The sequence below is a fragment of the Ammospiza nelsoni genome, chromosome 27 (assembly GCF_027579445.1).
Source record: "Ammospiza nelsoni isolate bAmmNel1 chromosome 27, bAmmNel1.pri, whole genome shotgun sequence".
Lineage (NCBI taxonomy): Eukaryota > Metazoa > Chordata > Aves > Passeriformes > Passerellidae > Ammospiza > Ammospiza nelsoni.
Window position 1 is genome coordinate 3,997,273 of NC_080659.1, and position 20,153 is coordinate 4,017,425.

Below are 20,153 nucleotides of genomic sequence, written 5' to 3' on the forward strand. Positions count from 1 at the left end.
GTGGGACGGGAGGAGCGCGGAGCCCGGGACGCGGCGGAGGCTCCGGGAGGTGGCGGAGCCGGGGAAAACGGTGAAGCCCGGCTGACCCGCGCCTCTCCGGCCCGAGCTCGGCGCATCTCAGGTGGGGCTACAGATGGACGTCACCCTCCGCAGGTGCCCCGCGCCCTCCGCCTCTCCCCGCGGCTCTCGTCCCGAGCCCGCCCATCGCGGCAGACGGCGGATACCGGACTGTGCTGTCCCCGCGGTGGTGGGCGAGTGACCGCGGGCAGTAAGTGACCCGGGACAGCCGTCGGGGCCCCGATTTATGAATGGGAGGCACCGCCCCGGTCCCCGCCCCGCCCATTCGCCGCCACCGCCCCGCCCCGGCCGCCCATCCCGGCCGCTCGCGCCGTCGGGGCCGGTCGCCGGTCGCCGCCGTGGCCATGGCCCATGGCCCGTCGCCCGCCTGTCGCCCGCCGCCCGCTGCCATGAGGCGCGGGGGCCCCGCCGCCATCGCCGCCTGCCTGGCCGGGGCTCTCGCCGTGCTGGCGGGGCCGGGACCGGGAGCGGGCAGTGCCACCGGGACCGGCCGGCGGCCGCCCCGCAGCTACGGGCACCTGGAGGGCGACGTGCGCTGGCGGCGGCTTTTCTCCGCCACCCGCTTCTTCCTGCGCATCGACGGCGGCGGCGGCGTGGAGGGAACGCGCTGGAGGGAGCGGCCGGGCAGTGAGTGCGGACGGGACCGGGAACGGGAACCGGGGAGAGCCGGGATCGGGGGCCGCCCCCCGCCCACGGCGGGCGAGAGCGCGATCCCGCCGGTGTTGGGGCTGCGGCGGAGGCGCCTCGGGTCGGTGACGGGACCCTCCATGCCCTGCCCGGGGAGAGCCCGCGGCTCTTCCCTCTGGGGAAATCTCAGTGCCCGCTCCTCCGGGAGCGCCAGAGCGGCGGGTCCCCGCTGTCCCCGCTGTCCCCCGGCGCTCCGGGAGCGCCACCGGCACCGGCTGCCCCCGTCACTGCCCTGTAGGAACCGTCAGAGGGGCACGGGCACCGGCGGGCACTGCCCGGGCACCCGGCGGTGCTTTCCCAGCGGCTGGGGGCTTCCAGGGGGTCTTTCGGGGGCCCTTTGTCCCATCTTGTCCTGCCGGTTCACGATGTCCCCCTGCCCTGCATTCCCCATGGGCTGGAGGATCTGATCGTTCCCCCATTAACACACTGCGGGGGATGAAGGCTGAGGAGGAGGAGGAGGGGGGATGCAGGAAGCTTTGCGGTGATGCTGGTCCCAGAATGGGGCATCTGTCCGATGTGGGACAGCAGAACATCCCTGTCAGAGCAGGTTGGGACTCGAGACAGCAGGGTGGGCAGAGGGACAGAGTCCTCAAGGACGTGGCAGGGCTGCAAATGCCCAGGTATCCCATCGGGGTGCAGGGTCTGAGCTCCTGGGACACGGATGGGGGCAGCAAGCTGGCAGGACAGCAGCTGGACAAGGAGGGGGACCTTGGAAAAGATGTCCTGACAGGGTGTGGGGGTTTGGGGCAGGAGGGCTGCAGCACCCCCAGCCCATGTCCTGCTCCAGCACAGCCCCAGGACACGGCAGCCCAGCCCAGCCCAGCCCAGGGAACCCTCCTGCGGTGTCGGAGGCTGTCGGGAGTCCCGAGCAGGCACAGTGCCAGCACAAAGCACCCCAACACGTTCCCTCCATGGTGTGGCCATGGGAGCTGGCAGGCAGAGCAGCTCCGGGCTGTACACGAGGCTCACTCTGCTTATCTGCGAGCGCCTGGGCTGGGCTCTGCTCCACAGCCCTCGCAGAAGCTGCTGGACCAGCCCCACTGGCAGCTCTGGGGTGGCAGAGGATCTTCAGGGACTCCCCCACCTCAAGCTCTGCATCTGCCCCATCCTCCTTGAGACCCCTTTGGGGCTGAGTGAGACTGGGAGCACTGGGAGCTGGCTCTGGCCAGGTACTGGGCAGGCACCTGCAAACAAAGGGCGGCAGAGCGCTGGCAACAGAAGGGGGTTATTTTTAGAAAAGCACAAGTCCTTATAAATAGCAGCAGCTTCACACAGTGATCAAGTGGGATGGATTCACAGACATTCAGTCAGTGCCCGGTCAGTTCTTCCCGTGGCAGCAGGCCTGCAAATCCCGGGGGAGCCGAACGCTGCCCCGGTGCTGTATCCACCCCGCCCACTCCCAGCCTCCCGCAGGCAGGTGATGCCCAGGGAATGCCAACGATGCCAGGAGATTGATGAGAACCCCTTGCCCAGGGGCTGCAGGGTGCCCTCCCACCCTGTCCAGCCCTGCAGTGGTGCCCAGTGGCCGATCCTGCTGCGGCTCCAGCGCTTTCTGCTGCCCTGCCCACATCGCTGGACATTCCTTCTCCCCTTCCCTCCGTGCCTGGCGGGCAGCGGCGCTCGGGGCCGGCCGGCGTGAGGCAGTGCAGGAATCCAGAGGCCCCGATGATGCTCTGGGTGTTTCCCCGTGCCAGAGCCGCTGGTCTGACCGCATGCCTTTCCCATTAGCGGCCGAGCCGGAGCTCGGCGGTCGGGGCACACACACGCCAGCCCAGCTGTGGCTTCACAGCCGCCCCCTGGGCTCATCCTCAGTGCTCACAGCGCTGGGAATGGGGCTGCTCGTCCTCACTTTCCACCAGGAAATTTGGCATCCATGGACAGCACTGTCCTGGCTTATTCCTGCCCCACGGAGCTCTGCTGTGTGCCTTTGTCTACCATAACAGGATGAGTGCTGTCGCTGCCACCCCCATGCCCACTTGGCCCTGCGGGAGGCGGGTCAGGGCCCCGGGGCACCGCGGGCACCGCGCTGGGGATGGATGAACGGGCAGAGCTGCCAGGGAGGGCAGAACACACACGAGGTTGTGCTTGGCATCGCTCCCGCTTCTGGGAAGTGGCTGGACCCTGGGGAGGAGAGGAGTAAAGATCAAACCTTACTTGGATCAGAGGTTCCTCCTCCCGCTCCCAGCTTGGGCTGCAGCAACTCCCTCCCTCTAGAAGGAGGACACTGTGCCCACAGAGCCAGCAGGGGCAGGGAAGGTCGCCTGTCCCTCCCTGGCTCACGCCGCGCTTCCCTGGCCCGCAGGCATCGTTGAGATCCGGTCGGTTCGTGTCGGCGTCGTGGCCATCCGGGCGGTGCACACCGGCTTCTACCTGGCCATGAACAAGCGCGGGAGGCTCTACGGGTCGGTAGGTCGGACGCTGCCTCCTGGCAGGGACTGCTCCAGAGTCACAGGCTCAGGGCAGGCTCGCAACAGGCTCCTGCTTTCCTTCACCTGCACCCACTGCAGCCCCTCTGTCCCCACGGAGGAGCCAGGGTCCTGCCCTGCCTCACTCTTGGGGTGCGAGGGGCTCCAGCTGAGCAGAGCCAGCCCTCCTCACCCCCTTCCCTCTCCTGCCAGAAGGAGTTCAGCCCCAACTGCAAGTTCACGGAGCGCATCGAGGAGAACGGCTACAACACGTACGCGTCGCTGCGCTGGCGGCACCGCGGCCGCCCCATGTTCCTGTCGCTCAACAGCAAGGGCCGGCCACAGAGAGGGGGCAGGACAAGCCGGCAGCACCTCTCCACACACTTCCTCCCCATGCTCGTCAGCTGAACGCCGTGGGCAGCTCCAGACGGTCCTGTAGGAAGAAAGAAAAAAAAAAAAAAAAACCAAACAAAAATGTTATTTTATTTATGTACATATCTATTTTTTTGCTATTTATTGCTTTATTTTTAACGCACGGCAGAGGGATGTGGAAGGTAGGTGCTCCAGGCTCAGCCGTGCCGGGCTGTGGTTCTCCCAGTGTTCCCAAATTTGCCCTAAACCAGGACAGCCTGGCACAGGGCTGGTGTGGGGAACACGACTGGAGCAGGGGCCAGAATCTGCTTATGGTATCTCTGCAGGGCTGGGATGTACCAGCAGGTTGTCTGTGTCTGAGCTTCCGTGGCAATTAAAGCTGTGTTCGTGGTATGGAACAGGAGCAGGTCTTGGAGCTTTGATGGTGAACTTGGCTTGGGATGGGAGGGATTGGCTCCCGTGTGGTTGTGGCTGCAGCCACCAGTGTCACTGCTGCCACCGGCAGGGAGCCCAGCTGGTCCTTTGCCACATCCAGCTTTTCACTGACCCCCGCCCACCCTGCAGGAGAACAGCCACGGTGCTTCAGTGGCACAAAGGAGGGAGCAGGAGGCAGCCCAGATCCTCAGGCAGACACAGCTCCAGGGCTGTCCCTGGCCACAGCCAGTCCTGCAGCCCAGCTCTGCATCCTCATCCCCAACAAGCTGGGACAGTGGACAGTGGTGAGGAGCAGCCCCTCAGCTGGAGGGCAGCATGGCCAGGAATAGCTCCTGCACCTCAGCGTGTGGCCAGGGCACATCCCTGCACCAGGCCAGGCCCAGCATCCCGGTCACTGTCACGTCAGACAGAGCAATGGCCCCAGCAAAAACCACCAAACTCGTTCCATTTCTGACCCAACCAGCTCCAAATGAGTCTGAGAGGGAACAGCTCTGTATTAACCATGTGCTGACTGTGGTGAGCCCCTGCCAGGTGGGCAGCACCCGCCATGCACCCACCCGGGACTTTGCTCAGCCCACTTGAAACCCATCTGAGCGCTGCTCACACATGAGAAATCATCCCCAAACACCTGGGGGAGCCAGGATGCCCCTGCCACAGCTGAAACAGTGGGAGAGGGAAGGATTTTCCAGGTTTCTTGTTTTGGTGACTAAACAGCAAAGCCTTTCCTCGGTGTGGGGTCAGCCGACGGACACATGCAGGTTCAGCTGGGACCTTCTTTGCTGCCACCCACCTCAGCAGCCCAGGCTTGTGGCTCAACCCCTGGCAGAGGATGAGCCATTAACCCCGACACACCAGTCCTGAGATAAACCCTCCTGGGAGATGAAAGGCGCCGCCACACTGCCCAGCCAAGCTGAGGAAGAAAAACAGTCCGGGCAAGTCGCTCCCTGCCAGCCCCTGGCCCACAGCTGGGGACACTTTCTCCAACAAACCAACTTCTTGTGCTCTGAAAGGCTCAAGAAAGACCAAACCATCCTTCCCTCTCCTCAAGGAGGTTCATCTCTTCTCAGGAAGCTCATGGAAGGGAGTCAGACCAGGGGGTGATGCTGCTTTAGAAGAGACACCCAAGCTCTACAGGAGCAAGCACCTTCCCCAGCAGCCCCAAAAGCTGAGGGAGAGGCAGGGAACCCCCAAACTGCCAAACCCTCCACCCACTTCTCCCATGGGGACAGCTTCTCCCTTAGCTGCTCTGGCCTCTGGCACAGCAGTCCCAAATGTGGCACCATAAGAGACCCCCAGCCCTCCAGGAAACCTCCTGACCACCTCAAGTCCCTGTGAGGGGAAGGGGCTCCCAGTGATGATGGTGAGAGCTTCTCTCATGCCTCAGGGCCCAGGAAGCAGGGACATGGCAGGGAGTCACTGCCCTCTCTGGTGACATTCTTGTCATTCTCCGAGCTCCAGCTCTGTCACAGAAACTGAGTCACAAACATACCTGGATATTTTTTCTCTCTCTCCTTGTTTTAATCAGCTCTATTTTAAGTAGCTTTGCAATACAATTTTTTTTTCTCTCCAAAATGTTGTTTTCCTGGTAATTACTCAGTCACAATGAGATTTGCTGGTCCTCGTTCTGCTGCACACCCAGTCCTGTGTCGGCTCAGCAGAACAGCCTGCCCCAGCTGCGAGGAGGGGGGCAGGACTGTAAGGGGGGAAAAAGGTGTAAAAAATAGAAAACACCAGGCGAGGATGATTCCAGCTGCGATCCTTGGCTACCTGTGCAGTGATCCACAGGCTGGCAGTGGCTCCCACAGCAACTCCCAGCACGCAGGAGGGCTCAGAGAGGCCCAGCCTGCCCCTGGGGAAGGCAGGACAGCTTGGTGGCCTCAGAGCTTACCCTGTAGCTTTCCTCAAATCATGCATAATGGCTCGCAGAGCTGAAATGTCCATTTATTGACAACAGTAATAATTTAAGATTATAAAAACCCCTTTCAGTATTGAGTATCAGCGGGCGAGGTTATAAAGAGAAATAAAAGGGACTCGAGATGGGACAGGGAAGGATCCCGGGGTCTACTTGAGAGTTCCTGTTTCAGTGACAGCTATTGGTCCTCCCCAGCTGGTGATCCTGGGGGGGGGGAGGCAGCATCCTTATACTTCCATTTTAGACGTCAATCTCCAAAGCAGAAAAAAGATAGTATCCAAGGGGAGGAGGAGCAAAAGAAATAAAAAGAAAGGGATCTCAAATTCAAACCCATACAAACAACATTTCCATTCGGGATTCAACCACTCGCTCAGCACCTCGGGGTTCCCAGCCGGGGAGCGCAGCAGCCTTGCACTGCAATGGGTAAAGTCCACGCAAAGAGGATGTTTTTATTGACAGACAGAGCTCTTTTCCCCCCTTTTTTCATCACAGAACTTGAGGCTTCTCATCTCTGAAGGACCCAGAGGCTCCGTGTCTTCAGAAATCAAAAGGAAATTCTGGGGGCACTGCTCCTGCCTCGTCCCCTCCCCTCGCTCTGCTCTGGAAGCCCCTTTGGCTGCTCGTGGTGCCCAGGGAGGGAAGGGGAACAGTGGAAGGGCCCCGGGGACAGAGGGTGCGTTAAGATTCATGAGTTGTTCGATGAGTTTTCATTACTTGGTGAGCTGGAGGAAGAGGAGGAGGAGGAGGATGACGAGAAGTTCATCCCTGTGAGTCCTGGGGGGTTTGTGGCAGTGTTTTGTCCACTTAAACTTTTCCGGCAGACGGGGCACGTGTCATGCTTTGGGGAGCAGACAAAAAAAACAAAAACAAAACAAGAAATAGGGGAAACGGGATTAGAAACACAACAGGGGAGCAGCACTCGAGGAATGGGCTGGGATGACACTCCATCCTCTGACCACAGGTGCTCAGGCCTCATCGTGGAGGTAGGAAAATATTTACAGAGGGGAGCAGGAGCAGACAAAGCCCCCAGTGCTGCAGGCCCCAGGCACTCACCTGCTCCAGCCACGGGACGATGCAGCCGTCGTGGAACAGGTGATTGCACGGTAACTGCCGCACGTTCTCCCCGACTGTGTAATCTTCCTTACACACAGGGCACTCCAACCCGGAATCTGCATAGCACACAGAAAGGCAAGCCCAGCTGAGCAAAGGAGGAGAGAACGAGGTGCAAAGCCCCTGACTCCGGACTTGGCATCCCTCTCCCCTTCCCTAGCATGGCTCTGTTCCTGTCAGGAGGAAAGCTTGGAGCTCTACAGTCCCCACACCATTCCTGTCAGGGTGAATGCTTGGTTCTCTGCAGTCCTCACACCATCACCCCACTTCCCACTGCCCAGGCTATGCCTCATCCTTCCTTTCCCTTCTGCTTTTCCATCTCTGTCCACACTGAACTTCTCAAAACCTCCCCAGAGCAAATCCGTCCAACCTATATTGTTCTTTTTTTGTGTGAGTGTAACAGAGCCCCTTCAGCTTTGAAATGTTTTATGCCTCAAAGGTACAAACAGACAAATTTTAAGTCTCAAGAAAGTATTACAGAGAGCTTCCAGTGCACAACTCCATGGAGCAGACACGTACCTACGTGCTCCTGTGTGATCTGTATGGTGGGGAGGGCCTGGATCTTCTCTTTGTCCGCTGGCGGCGGTCCAGTGTTTTCAAACTGATTCAGTAACTGGAAAAACAACCAGCCAGGCAGGCAGAACAGAGAGGTGAGCTCAGCAGCACACAGAATCCACTCGTTTCCTGAGCCAGGGCACCTGGACTTAGATGCACTTACACAAGCACTGTCTGGTGTTCTTTTCTGTTTCCCCTCACAGCAAGTACAACAATTTTACAACACCTGGCAGTGACCACTGCAGATCCTTTCCCATTCCAGTCCCCCAGCCCCTCATTCCCTGCACCCCCAGAGGTGCTGCCCCTCCTGCAGCACTGCACAGGAGGATGGAGCTGCAGGGAACCCCAGTTTTACCTGTGTGATAATCGCATCCAGGCCGTTGGCACCCCAGGCGTAGTCCATCGGATTTGAGTGCAGGACTCCCCTGAGGAGCAAGGACAGCAAGTGAGTTCATCCTGGAGCACCAAGGAGACACTGTCACAGAGAGCAGCACATCCTCCAACTCACCAAGGGCCCAGGCCTAGGTTTGGAATTGTGGTCGGTGCAATAATTCCATTGACCAGCTGCTGGATAATTCTGAAAGGTAAGAAAACCAGGACTGTGTAAGAATTAAAGTTTGCTGGCTGTCACATTGTTGGAGGCAATTAAAAATAACCTACAGCAATTCCAATGGCAGCTTAGAGAGTGATCAGCCACTGATAAAGTTTCAATATTTGATTCATAAGGGGACAATTCCTGACATGATGGCGAGTGGCTCCCAAGATGCACTTCCACACTGTCTGGTGTTCTCTTCTGTTTCCCCTTACAGAAGTACAACATTTTTGCAACACCTGGCAATGACCAGGGAATATTCTCCCACTAGAGGACAAACTCCTAAGCTCAGTCCATGTCACCATCCAGCTAAAACACCCCAATAGACCCCAACAGGCTCAGGTGGGACACAGATGGCAATTAAAAATACCCTACAGCGATTGCAACGGCAGCTTAGGGAGTGATCCACTGATAAAGTTTCAATATTTGAAACTTTTAAGAGCTCTCTTTTAAGAGCTTCTTGTTCATAAGGGAACGATTCCTGACACAATGGCAAGTGGCTCCTAAGATGCACTTACACACTGCCTGGTGTTCTCTTCAAGTACAACAATTTTGCAACACCTGGCAATGACCAGGGAATATTCTCCCACACTTGGGAGCGGACAAACTCCTAAGCAGAGTCCATGTCACACCCAGCTAAAAAACCCCAAACAGATCCCAACAGGCTCAGGTGGGACACAGATGGCAAAAATACCTACAGCAATTGCAATGGCAGCTTAGGGAGTGATCAGCCACTGATAAAGTCTCAATATTTGATTCATAAGGGGACAATTCCTGACATGATGGTGAGTGGCTCCCAAGATGCACTTACACAAACAGTGCCTGTTGTTCTCTTCAAGTACAACAATTTTGCAACACCTGGCAATGACCAGGGAATACTCTCCCACTAGAGGACAAGCTCCTAAGCACAGTCTATGTCACCACCCAGCTAAAACACCCCAAACAAACCCCAAAAGCAGGAGCCGCCAACACGCTTAGGCGGCACACAGACATCACCCACGGCAGCGCTGGAAATCTTTGGGATGCCGCTCCAACAAACCAGGAGGAAAGGTGAGGAACACCAAGGATCCCCCCTGAGGTTCCAGAATGTTCCTCACCCTTCCAGCGTGGGCACTCCCTCGTGCCTGCCCGAGGCTCGGCGCGTGGCCAGGCGGGCGCGGGGCTGCCGGGCGCCGTAGCGGTGCCGGGACTGGTGCTCGCGCTCCCGCCGGTTCTCCGAGTCCCGGTTGTCCTCTGCCTGCTGCACGTTGGACCCGAAGGGAAACTCAAAGCTGTCGTCAAAGAAGCCGAAAGCAAACTGGCCATAGCCCGGGGGCAAGGTGAACAAGTGCTGATCCACGTTCTGGAGGGAGGGAGGGAATGCAGGGAACAGATTGTAACAACAGGAATGACAGTAAAATTCAGAACAGGACAAAGATGCTGCTGGCCACCTCCACCCCAGCCCCTGCAGTCTGCCACACTTGACCCAACACCCATAAGTTGTTTGATCTCACTCTGACATTGCTCTTCATGGCCACTTCTAATTGGAACATGACATACCTGCAGCAGCAGTTCCAAAGTCTATGAGTAAATACATGTGTGCCAATATTTTCTCTAATATGAGTGATTGGAGTAAATAGTTTGTAGTGAAATGGGAAGGTCAGTTCCAAATCACAGCCCCTAAAAGTTCTGGGATGCTTGGATCAAAGTGATTCATAAGGGGACAATTCCTGACACAATGGCAATTCCTGACAGGATACACTTCCACACTATCTGATGTCCTCTTCTGTTTCCCCTCACAGCAAGTACATTTCTGCAACACCTGGCAATGACCAGGGAATATTCTCCCACTAGAGGACAAACTGCTAAGCAGAGTCCCTGTCACATCCAGCTAAAACTCCCAAACAGACCCCAAGAGCAGGAGCTGCCAACAGGCTCAGGTGGCACACAGATGTCACAGCCTGGGGTGACACTGGGATCAGCACCCTCAGCAGCAGCTCAGTGAGAAACAGACACTGGAACTGCACACAAAGGCAGAAATAATCACATTTCCCTGGTTTTTCTTTGGTGTGTCACTGCTGCTTCCAAGCTGAGGCTACTGCATAGCAACACACCCAAATCCTGCTGAGCCCCCTCACAACTGGAATCAGCTGAGTGATGGTCCCATGGAACACACACAGCAAAAATATGGGATGTGGAGATTGCAGGAGCAGCATGTGGAGGATATGAATTCCCCATTTCCAAGTTCTGTCATGAGCTGGGAAATGTTTAAACAATGCACTATTGGGAAAATATTCAATCCAAGAGCAAAGCAGAAGGTGGTGGAGGAGAGAAAGGACTTGCTCACCTCAAAAGGATGCCTGCTCTGATCAGGGGCTGACGTGGAGGAGCTGGTCTCATTGTCAGCATTCCTGTGGAGAATGAAGAGCACTGGTAATCTTCTCACAGCAGCTTCCAAGGCTTTTCTGCCTCCCCTCCCCTCCCATCCCAGGGCAGAGGCAGCTGGTCCTCCCTCAGCTGCTGATTTTCTGATTGCCTCAATCAATTTTCCCTCCCAAACCTTTCATTTTCCCACATCCTCACCCATTTCTCCATACTCTATTAGAGCTCACAGGCTTCACAGAAGTGTCTGAACCATGATGTCAAGTGAGGATTTGCCCAACAATCCATCTCAAACACACCAGCTAATCCTCCAGAGCACCAGGAAGACTTAAAGCACAAACGCTGATCTCTGTGACCCCGAGACACAGAAGTCTAATCTTGAATCAAAGAAACTTCTCTACTGCAGAAGCACACAACCAAACAGCTCAGAATGTTGGGAAAACTCTAATTCTTGTCAGACTTCTGCTTTCAGAGCTGCAGGAACATTTCCTGCTCAGAGCCAAGTTCATGGTACTGAAACCACGGAGATTCAGCAAATATGGGACTCTCCCAAGGTCACAGGGAATCACCAAAACAGTCAGGATCAGCCAGCATGGATTTTCTGGCTCCAGGGCTGGTGATCAAACCAACTATCACCTGCTCAGTGCAGAAGCCCCAGGCCATGCACCACAATCATTAGGCAGCAACACCCATTGCCCCTGGCCCCTGCACTGCCAGTCACAGCTGGGGCCTCACAAACAAAACTGAAACATTTTAAAACATTCCTGCTGCTTCTGCCACCAGTGGCAGCAGAGCAGCACAGAAACATGGACTTCACTGCTCCAGGGCAGAGTCCAAAGTCTCAGCCACAACGTTTTGCTGCCCATTCCCAACACAGTCACTGCTTACACTGAGGTGTTCATGCACTCACCGTTCCCAGATCCCTGTCTGGGGTTATCTCTGCCCTGATCAGGTCAGAGCCACCACACAGCGCAGGCAAAACCTCCCTAACACTTCTTTATATTTGTTTGAAATTAAACCATTCCTGTTCCACCCCTCAGCAGAGACATTGGATGCTCAGTATTGCCATGGCAGATTGGCCTGTGGGTGCAAATTGTGCCAACAAAGCACAGTAATCCAAAAGTGAGGAAAAACTGAGCTAAAGCTGGGGCAGAAGCAATAGAAATCTCTCTGGGGTTATCTCTGCTCTGATCAGGTCAGAGCCACCACACAGGACAGAGAAAACCTCCCTAACACTTCTTTATGTTTGTTTGGAATCAAACCATTCCTGTCCCACCCCTCAGCATTGCTTAGATTGGCCTGTGGATGCAAACTCTGCCATCAAAGCACTGTACTCCAAAAGTGAGGAAAAACTGAGCTAAAGCTGGGGCAGAAGCAATAGAAATGGTGCATTTTACATCAAACATTGCCTCTAAACTAGGAAGGGAGCACTCACCATTCCCAGATCCCTCTCTCTGGGGTTATCTCTGCTCTGATCAGGTCAAAACCACCACACAGGACAGAGAAAACCTCCTTAACACTTCTTTATGTTTGTTTGGAATCAAACCATTCCTGTCCCACCCCTCAGCATTGCTTAGATTGGCCTGTGGATGCAAACTGTGCCAACAAAGCACTGCATTCCAAAAGTGAGGAAAAACTGAGCTAAAGCTGGGGCAGAAGCAATAGAAACCTCTGTCTGGGGTTATCTCTGCTCTGATCAGGTCAGAGCCACCACACAGCACAGGCAAAACCTCCCTAGCACTTCTTTATGTTTGTTTGAAATTAAACCTGCTGCACCCCTCAGCAGAGACATTGGATGCTCAGTATTGCCATGGCAGATTGGGCTGTGGGTGCAAATTGTGCCAACAAAGCACAGTAATCCAAAAGTGAGGAAAAACTGAGCTAAAGCTGGGGCAGAAGCAATAGAAACCTCTGTCTGGGGTTATCTCTGCTCTGATCAGGTCAGAGCCACCACACAGGACAGAGAAAACCTCCCTAGCCCTTCTTTATGCTTGTTTGGAATCAAACCATTCCTGTCCCACCCCTCAGCATTGCTTAGATTGGCCTGTGGATGCAAACTCTGCCATCAAAGCACTGTACTCCAAAAGTGAGGAAAAACTGAGCTAAAGCTGGGGCAGAAGCAATAGAAATGGTGCATTTTACATCAAACATTGCCTCTAAACTAGGAAGGGAGCACTCACCATTCCCAGATCCCTCTCTCTGGGGTTATCTCTGCTCTGATCAGGTCAGAGCCACCACACAGGACAGAGAAAACCTCCCTAACACTTCTTTATGTTTGTTTGGAATCAAACCATTCCTGCTCCACCCCTCAGCAGAGACATTGTGGACGCTCAGCATTGCTCAGATTGGCCTGTGGATGCAAACTGTGCCAACAAAGCACTGCATTCCAAAAGTGAGGAAAGATGAGCTAAAGCTGGGGCAGAAGCAATAAAACAAAGCATTTTATAGTAAACATTGAACTAGGAAGGGAGCAAAGCAACGTGGGCTCAGTGGAGCACCGGCCCTGGGGCAGCACAGTACCTTGGCTCCTCAGGAAGCTCTTCAATAAAACCAGACTCACACCGTGGGCAGATGTAGTCCTGCAGGAGAAGACACACACTGGGTGAGAGGAGGAGGTGGCACCCCAGAGCTGCAGGCTGTGACAGGGTGGGAGGGTGCACAGGCAACAGTCCCAGAGCCAGAGACACCCCAAAGCCCAACATTTCCCTCCCAGAGCTCAGCTTAAGCCTGTGGGAGCTCAGCTTAAGCATGATGAGGGTGATGCTGATTAATCCCCAGTACAGACAGAGCTGATGCAGCTCCAGTGAAGTGAAAGTGAAACCCCCAAGGCTCCCTGCACAACAAAGCCACAAACTTTGGCCCAGCTGCGTGTTTGAGGAGCAGGACACAACGTGGGAATGGCAGCAGGGATTTGGGGAGGTTGGGGTGCTCAGGGAGGCTGAATGGTCCCTGTCACTGACACAGCCTGAGGGTCACAGCTCATAGGGACACTCTGAGTCGTTGTGTAGCCAGGACCTCACACTCTCACACCCAGAGCTCACTACAGAGACCTGTCACCATCCCTGAGCATGCCAGGACACACAGGCTGAGTGTGCAGCCCCTGCACAGACACCTCCTCACATTTCTGGGCTTAGTGAGGAGGAATTTATCCTCTACAACCAGCCCAGGACTCTGGACACCCTGAAATGGAACTGTTTCACTTCACTTCAAGAAGCAGCACAGAGCCAATGCCATCCCTTGCCCCACACCACCCCAAATCCCTGTGCTGGCACAGCCAGGCTCAGCACAGAAGGCATTTAAGAGCTCCTAAAAATAATGTTTGCCACCTCCTTTTGCTGCTGTGCTGGAACTGGCACAGCCCTGAGCCAGACTGAGGGATTCCCCCAAGGAGCTGAGGCTGATAAAGGGTCGCTCCTCTGGCCCCTAGAGCCAACCCTGATAAGGCCCAAGGGAATGAGCACAGCTTGGAGCCCCTGAACGTGCTGTGTCTGCTCAGGGAGATACAGGAGGAGACTGGGAGAGGCGGCTGCTCCTTCTCCCACACAGGACTGAGATGGAACAACCATCTCTGCACCACTGACATCAGATCAGGCTCTGCTGGGTGAGCACAGGGAACTGTAGCCCATGAAATCCCCTGCTCATTAAAACCCCCTGCTCATTAAAACCCCATTGGTGGCACAAACTGGTGAGGGACACACATGGCATGAGGGTGAGTGGCCATGGCCTGAGCACCCTGCCCAGGGAGCTGCTGTGTGTCTGTGTGTCTCTGTGCGCTCCCAGCACAGGGATCAGCACATTCCTCTGCAGCTGGAACAGCACAAATGTCAGAGTTTGTTGTTTCTCGGGCTGTTTGAGTCCCTCCTTTGGCAGCGCTGCTTACTGCGCCTGCAGATGGGGAGTGAAACCCGAGAGAAACCTGAGGAAACCTAAATCCCCAAAACCAGCTCCTAAACTCACAGATCTGAGCCCCCAAACCCAGCTGGCACAGCCAGATGTGCACACAACCAGCTGTGAGCACAGCCCAGCACCAGCTGTTTGAACAGAAATAAAAACCAGATTTCCTGTGTCACCTCCTGGCCCCAGAGCTCAGTGAGTTTGCCCTCACTCTCCCACACCAGCATGGCCCACCCTGGCCCAAAGGAGAGGGCAAAAGGACAAAAAACACGTCACGAAGCAGCCACCCCCGGCAGCGACAGCTCTGCTTGTCCCCACAGGCTTTTCAAGCTCAGTGCCAGCACCCAGCAATGGCTTTTGGGACACGGTGCTGTGAAAAGTGGCAGGACAAAGAGACCAGCAGCACTCTCCAAACCACACTGAACACCTCAGGAAGCCAAGCAGGGGAACAATTGAGCCAGCAGATCCTCACACTCCTTTTCCACCCACACCAGCGCAAGCTCCACACTCACACACCGCGTTTTGGTGCGTGATTAAAGCACCTGCCCAGGTGCCTACACAGCATTTCTACCCACGTATTGCCGTGCACCTCCCTGCGCCCCAGCCGCCCCCACGGCCGGGCTGTCATGGTGTTCATTAAACCTCTCGAAAGAGCACGGAGAAACCCCAAACCCCGAAAAATCCCAAAACCCCGAGAAACCCCCACACCCCGCGCTGCTTCACGGGTACCGGCTGGCATCAGGCTGCTCGGGCCGGGGGTGTCACAGCCGGTACCGGGGCTGTTGTCTGACCGGCTCCCGTCCCAGCCCGGTTCCCCCTGAGGCGCCCGGAGCGCTCGAACCGCCTCGGGCCTCCCCCATCGGGCGCACCGGGCCCGAGGGCCGCTCCCGCCGCGCCGCCGCCGCCCCTCGACCCGTTCCCACCGCCGCAGCCCCGTTCCCTCGCTAGCGAGCCCCTCTCAACGCCCCCGAGCCGCGGTGCCACGGGCGGAGCCCCTCAGGGCTGCCCCCGCCTCCCCGGCCGCTCAGGCCCCCTGGGCCCCTCAGGCCTCGCCCCCCACGTGCCCGCCCCCTCGGAGCCGCCACCCGGCCCTGCCCGCTCTCCCGGCCCTCCCCGGCGGCGCTCCCCGGTGCTCCGCTCACGGGCAGGCGCGGGGCGATCTCGGCCGAGCAGCAATGGCAGAAGAACCGGCCCGGCTGCGGCGACGCCTCCGCCATCTTCCCCTACCCGCCGGCCCCGCCCCCCGCGCGCGCCGCGGCGCCGACGGCGGCCGAGGGGGGACAAGGGACAGCGCGCGGCGGAAACGCGGAGGGGGAAAAACCGCGGAGGGGGCGTGGCTAAACGAGGGCGTGGGTTTTAAATGTTAAATAATAGGCGTGGCTTGCCCAAATAAGGAGATGGGCGTGGCCAGGGAAGTGGCGGGATGGATCCCCGATTCCGGGAACCCCTCGGTATTCCCGGAACCCCCCCAATCCTTCCTGCTCCCCCCCCCAATCCTTCCTGCACCCCCTCCTCGCCCGGCCTGATCCCTCTCTCAGCCCCACGGAACCCCGAGCTTTAAAATATCAAGTTAATTTTTAAAAGAAGGGAAAAAAAATGAGCTGGGGAGAGGTTGAGCCTCCCAAGAAGAGGAAAAGGGGAGTGAAAAATAAATCCCAGTGAAAATCACGGGAGCTGCTTCAAGATGCAATAGCCCTAAAAGAACTGGAATCGTTGGGGTCCCAAAACTCAGGGGCTGTTCTGTGGCACAGCCAAACCAGGGTTTTGGGGTGATTTTGGGGTATCCACGTGATATGGGTGATTTTGGGGGGAGATTTCGGGGTGTCTACGTGATATGGCTTGTTTTGGGGTGATTTGGGGGTATTCACTTGATACGGGGGATTTTTGGGGTGATTTGGGGGTATCCACTTGGTATAGGTGATTTTTGGGGTGATTTTGGGAAGATTTTGAGGTATCCATGTGATATCGGTGATTTTGGGGAGATTTTGGGGTATCCCTGTGATCTGGGTGATTTTGGGGGCGATTTTGTGGATATTTGGGGTATCCACATGATATGGGTGATTTTGGGGGTAGTTTTGGTGTATCCACGTTATATGGATGATTTTTGGGGTGATTCTGGGGAGATCTTGGGGTATCCTCGTGATATCGGTGATTTTTGGGGCGATTTTAGAGTATCCACGCGATTCGGGTGATTTTGTGGATATTTGGGGTATCCACGCGATATCAGTGATTTTTGGGGTGATTTTGGGGTATCCATATTATATGGGTGATTTTTGGCGCGATTTCGAGGTATCCACGTAATATGGCTGATTTTGGGGTGATTTTTTGGGAGATTTTTGGGGAGATTTTGGGGTATCCACGCACTGCAGCTACAAGATTTTGGGGAGGGGGAGATAGTGAGGCTGCCGGGCAGGACTGGAATGACAGAACTGTGGGATTTTAAGGATTCTGCACAGCGGGGCTGTGTATTTTTAGGATTTCTCGCCAGCCCCGCTCCCAGCAGGTGGCATCTTCATCCCAGCATTTGCCTCTCCAGCTTTGGAGCAGCCGGGGAGGGATTTACGGAGCAGCTCAGGAGCCCTGGAAATCTCAGCAGAGCAGCGACAAGGGCTGGACATTGGTGACAAACAGCTCTGGAGGGTGGTGCCAGAATTGGGACAGGCCGGCAGAGCTCAGCGCTGATCGATGGTAGCATTTATTAATTTATTTACAGGTGATGAGGTTTATTTATTTACAGGTGATGAGGAAACTGCTGCTCCTGTAATTCAGGAGGTGGGACCAGACAGAGCCAGACAGAGCCCTGCGGCTCCGGATGGGGCATTTCCCACCCCTGGGGAAGCTCCTTCCCTCCCGTTTCACCGTCGGAGGACGAGTCAGCACTCGATCAAATGGTGTGGGATGGTGGAGGGGGGAAGGATGCGGCTGCACTGACTTTGTCCCTCTGGAATTCCCTGACGCAGGAGCTGTGCAGGGTGAGCGTGGCAGCGCTCAGATGGCAGAGGATGAGGATGCACAGGGAGATAAGGGCAGGAAAATGGGCACACAGCAGTGGGGAGGGTCCCCAAAAACCTCTCACTCGTCTGTTGGGGTCTGCATCCATGTCAGGAATAAAAACCGTGCGCCTGCCTCATTGCTGGTGCTGCTCATGGAGAGGGAATTGCCGTTTTTTGGGTGTTGAGGGTCCCCCAAAAGCCCCTCACTCATCTGTTGGGATCTTCAATCCCTGCCCATTTCTCATTGCTGGTGCTGCTCATGGAGAGAGGATCGCCCTTCTCCAGCAGCTGAGGGTCCCCCAAAAGCCCCTCACTCACCATGGGGTCTGCATCCATGTCAGGACTGCAATCCCTGCCCATCCCTCATTGCTGGTGCTGCTCATGGAGAGGGGATTGCCCTCACTCACCTGTTGGGGTCTGCATCTATGGCAGGACTAAAAACCATGGCTCTGCCTCATTGCTGGTGCTGATCATGGAGAGGGGATCACCCTTTTCTGGAGGCTGAGGGTCCCCCCAAAGCCCCTTGGGATTTCCCTCCATGTCAGGACTGCAGCCCCTGCCCACCCCTCATTGCTGATCATCGAGAGGGGATCGCCCTTTTCTGGCAGCTGAGGGTCCCCCAAAATCCCCTCACTCATCTGTTGGTGTTTCCTTCCACGTCAGGACTAAAAACTGTGCCCATCCCTCATTGCTGGTGCTGATCATGGAGAGAGGATTGCCATTTTCTGGGGTCTGAGGGTCCCCAAAGCCCCTCACTCATCTCTTGGGGTTTCCCTCTGTGTCAGGACTGCAAACTGTGCCCATCCCTCATTGCTGATGCTGATCATGGAGAGGGGATCACCCTTCTCCAGCAGCTGAGGATCCCCCAAAAACCCCTCTCTCATCTTTGGGGTCTGCATCCATGTCAGGACTGAAAATTATGCCCATCCCTCATTGCTCGTGCTGATCATAGAGAGGAAATTCCCATTTTCTGGCAGCTGAGGCTCCCAGACAGCCCCATACCCTTCTTTTGGCCCCAGCCACGATTCCTCCCCACAGAGAGCACAAAAATCCCATGGAGACCCCATCTCTGATGCCTCTCCACAGAGAGCACAAAAATCCCATGGAGACCCCATCTCTGATACCTCTCCACAGAGAGCACAAAAATCCCATGGAGACCCCACCTCTGACACTGCAGGGACACCCCAAGCCTGGGGCGTTCTGTATTTCCCTGTCCCCCTTCCCTCTGCTGCTCTGAGGGAGCTGCGTGTGCTCAGGAGCACATTTGAGTCACCCAGGTGAGGATTTTTCCCACGGTGCTGCAGAAAGACAAAACTGCAGCAAACTCACCTGGGAGGGCTGACGAGGAGGTGACACCTGCCCAGGTGGGATGGAGTCATCCTGAGGCACAGCCCGCTCCCAAATGGGCCACCCTGCTCGGGAAGGGGGTGTGGGGAAAATCTCCCGGGGCAAAATCCCAATGTTTGAGGGGTGGGAGGCTCCTCCAGCAGCTCAGAGCCACCATCCCACCTGGGCTGAGCAGTGGAGGGGACGTGTGTTGTCGCTCTGATTTTTTTTAATTTTTTTCAGCTTTCTGATGTTGACATTCTTGTAACAAACTTTCTCACACGCTTTATGTAAATAACTCATTGTTTTGCATTCTTTGATGGAGGAGGAGGAATTTGATGGGCTGTTGGTTTGACCAGTGTCATTGGAGAGGTGGCACTGCCACCTTCCAATCTCCTGTCACTTTTGGAAAATCTATAAATGTTGGAGTCAGAAATTAAAAATTTCCTTTTTGCTTTAGAAAAGCTGCGTGTCCGCATGGAGTTATTTCATATCCTATAGTGACAGGGGTCCAAAGGATTCCTCCTGTGTTTCTAAAGAAATTGGGGACTGGATCTGAAGCCCCCCACATTCTCCAGGTGCTGGAGGCACAGGGGCAGCTCCGAGCTCTTCCCATTGAGCCCTGGGAAGCACAAGCACCTCCTGGAGCCAGAGCAATTCCTGCCAAGTGAGAAGAACTGGTGCAGCTGGTCTCCCTGCTCCCCTCCACCCCACATCATATATATAATTGCCTATTTTAATTAATAAATTGGAGGCCACTCAAAGGAAAGCTGCGAGATTCCTCGCAGACACTGCCGGGGATTGTCTGCCCGCCCCGAGCCAGTCGTGTCACGGCGCATTTGAATCGGTCTCCTTTGAATTTGCTCAGACAGATCGAGAGATTTACATCCCCCACCTCATCTCCTGGAGCCTCACACCTCGGGGCTGTGGGGCTGGATCCCATCTGGCCGGGATCCAGCAGCTCAGGGTGACCCAGGAGCAGCGGCACAGGCTGAGCCCCATCCTCAGCACCCCTGGGGAAGCTGCTGGAGGGTGGTCCCAGCCCTCCATGGTTGATCCCTGCATCAGAAAGGCTGCTGGCATCTTGGTGGTCCATCCCTGGCCCAGCTGTGCTGTCCCAATGGTTCACCTTCCCTTGGGAGCAGCCAAGGCAGAGGGGAAGTTCACGGTCCCATGGGGCTGATTTTAGGCTCCACCAAAAATTTTCCTTTCTCTCTCTTTTTGGTTTTTTTTTTTTGCTTTTTGGATTCTTTCCTTTTTTATGCTTGGTTTAAACCATTGTTCTTCAAGGGAGATTTTAATGTGAAAAACATGCTTTTCTAACAACTGCCAGCCTGGGCCAAGCACTGAGGCTGACAAGGGCTGTGTGGCAGATGTTGGGTTCCAGCGAGGATGTGACCTGTGGTGGCTCTGCCCTTTAGAGGCCCATGGCA

The 20,153-nt window shown here is 55.9% G+C and overlaps 2 protein-coding genes across 2 annotated transcripts; one reads left to right on the top strand and one right to left on the bottom strand.

Annotated features, from left to right (window-relative positions):
• The first annotated feature begins 308 nt into the window (after positions 1-308).
• FGF22 (fibroblast growth factor 22) lies at positions 309-3,798 on the top strand. The gene is made up of 3 exons (XM_059490005.1): positions 309-705; positions 3,068-3,171; positions 3,384-3,798. Exons 1-3 carry the CDS (start codon positions 309-311, stop codon positions 3,576-3,578), a joined length of 696 nt encoding a protein of 231 aa, XP_059345988.1. The 3' UTR covers positions 3,579-3,798.
• A 1,673-nt stretch (positions 3,799-5,471) lies between these two features.
• Positions 5,472-15,706, bottom strand: RNF126 (ring finger protein 126). The gene is made up of 9 exons (XM_059489920.1): positions 15,544-15,706; positions 13,028-13,086; positions 10,473-10,536; positions 9,244-9,488; positions 8,063-8,131; positions 7,910-7,979; positions 7,519-7,612; positions 6,943-7,058; positions 5,472-6,727 (listed from the first exon to the last, which is right to left on the bottom strand). Exons 1-9 carry the CDS (start codon positions 15,616-15,618, stop codon positions 6,575-6,577), a joined length of 945 nt encoding a protein of 314 aa, XP_059345903.1. The 5' UTR covers positions 15,619-15,706; the 3' UTR covers positions 5,472-6,574.
• Between the last annotated feature and the right edge of the window lie 4,447 nt (positions 15,707-20,153).

Coding starts and splice junctions, on each gene's coding strand:
- FGF22 (XM_059490005.1), top strand. CDS start 309: ATGGGAGGCACCGCCCCGGTCCCCGCCCCGCCCATTCGCCGCCACCGC. Junction 706..3,067: donor CTGGAGGGAGCGGCCGGGCA/GTGAGTGCGGAC, acceptor CCTGGCCCGCAG/GCATCGTTGAGATCCGGTCG. Junction 3,172..3,383: donor GCGGGAGGCTCTACGGGTCG/GTAGGTCGGACG, acceptor CTCTCCTGCCAG/AAGGAGTTCAGCCCCAACTG.
- RNF126 (XM_059489920.1), bottom strand. CDS start 15,618: ATGGCGGAGGCGTCGCCGCAGCCGGGCCGGTTCTTCTGCCATTGCTGC. Junction 10,537..13,027: donor GAGCTTCCTGAGGAGCCAAG/GTACTGTGCTGC, acceptor CATTCTCCACAG/GAATGCTGACAATGAGACCA. Junction 7,980..8,062: donor AACCTAGGCCTGGGCCCTTG/GTGAGTTGGAGG, acceptor CTTGCTCCTCAG/GGGAGTCCTGCACTCAAATC.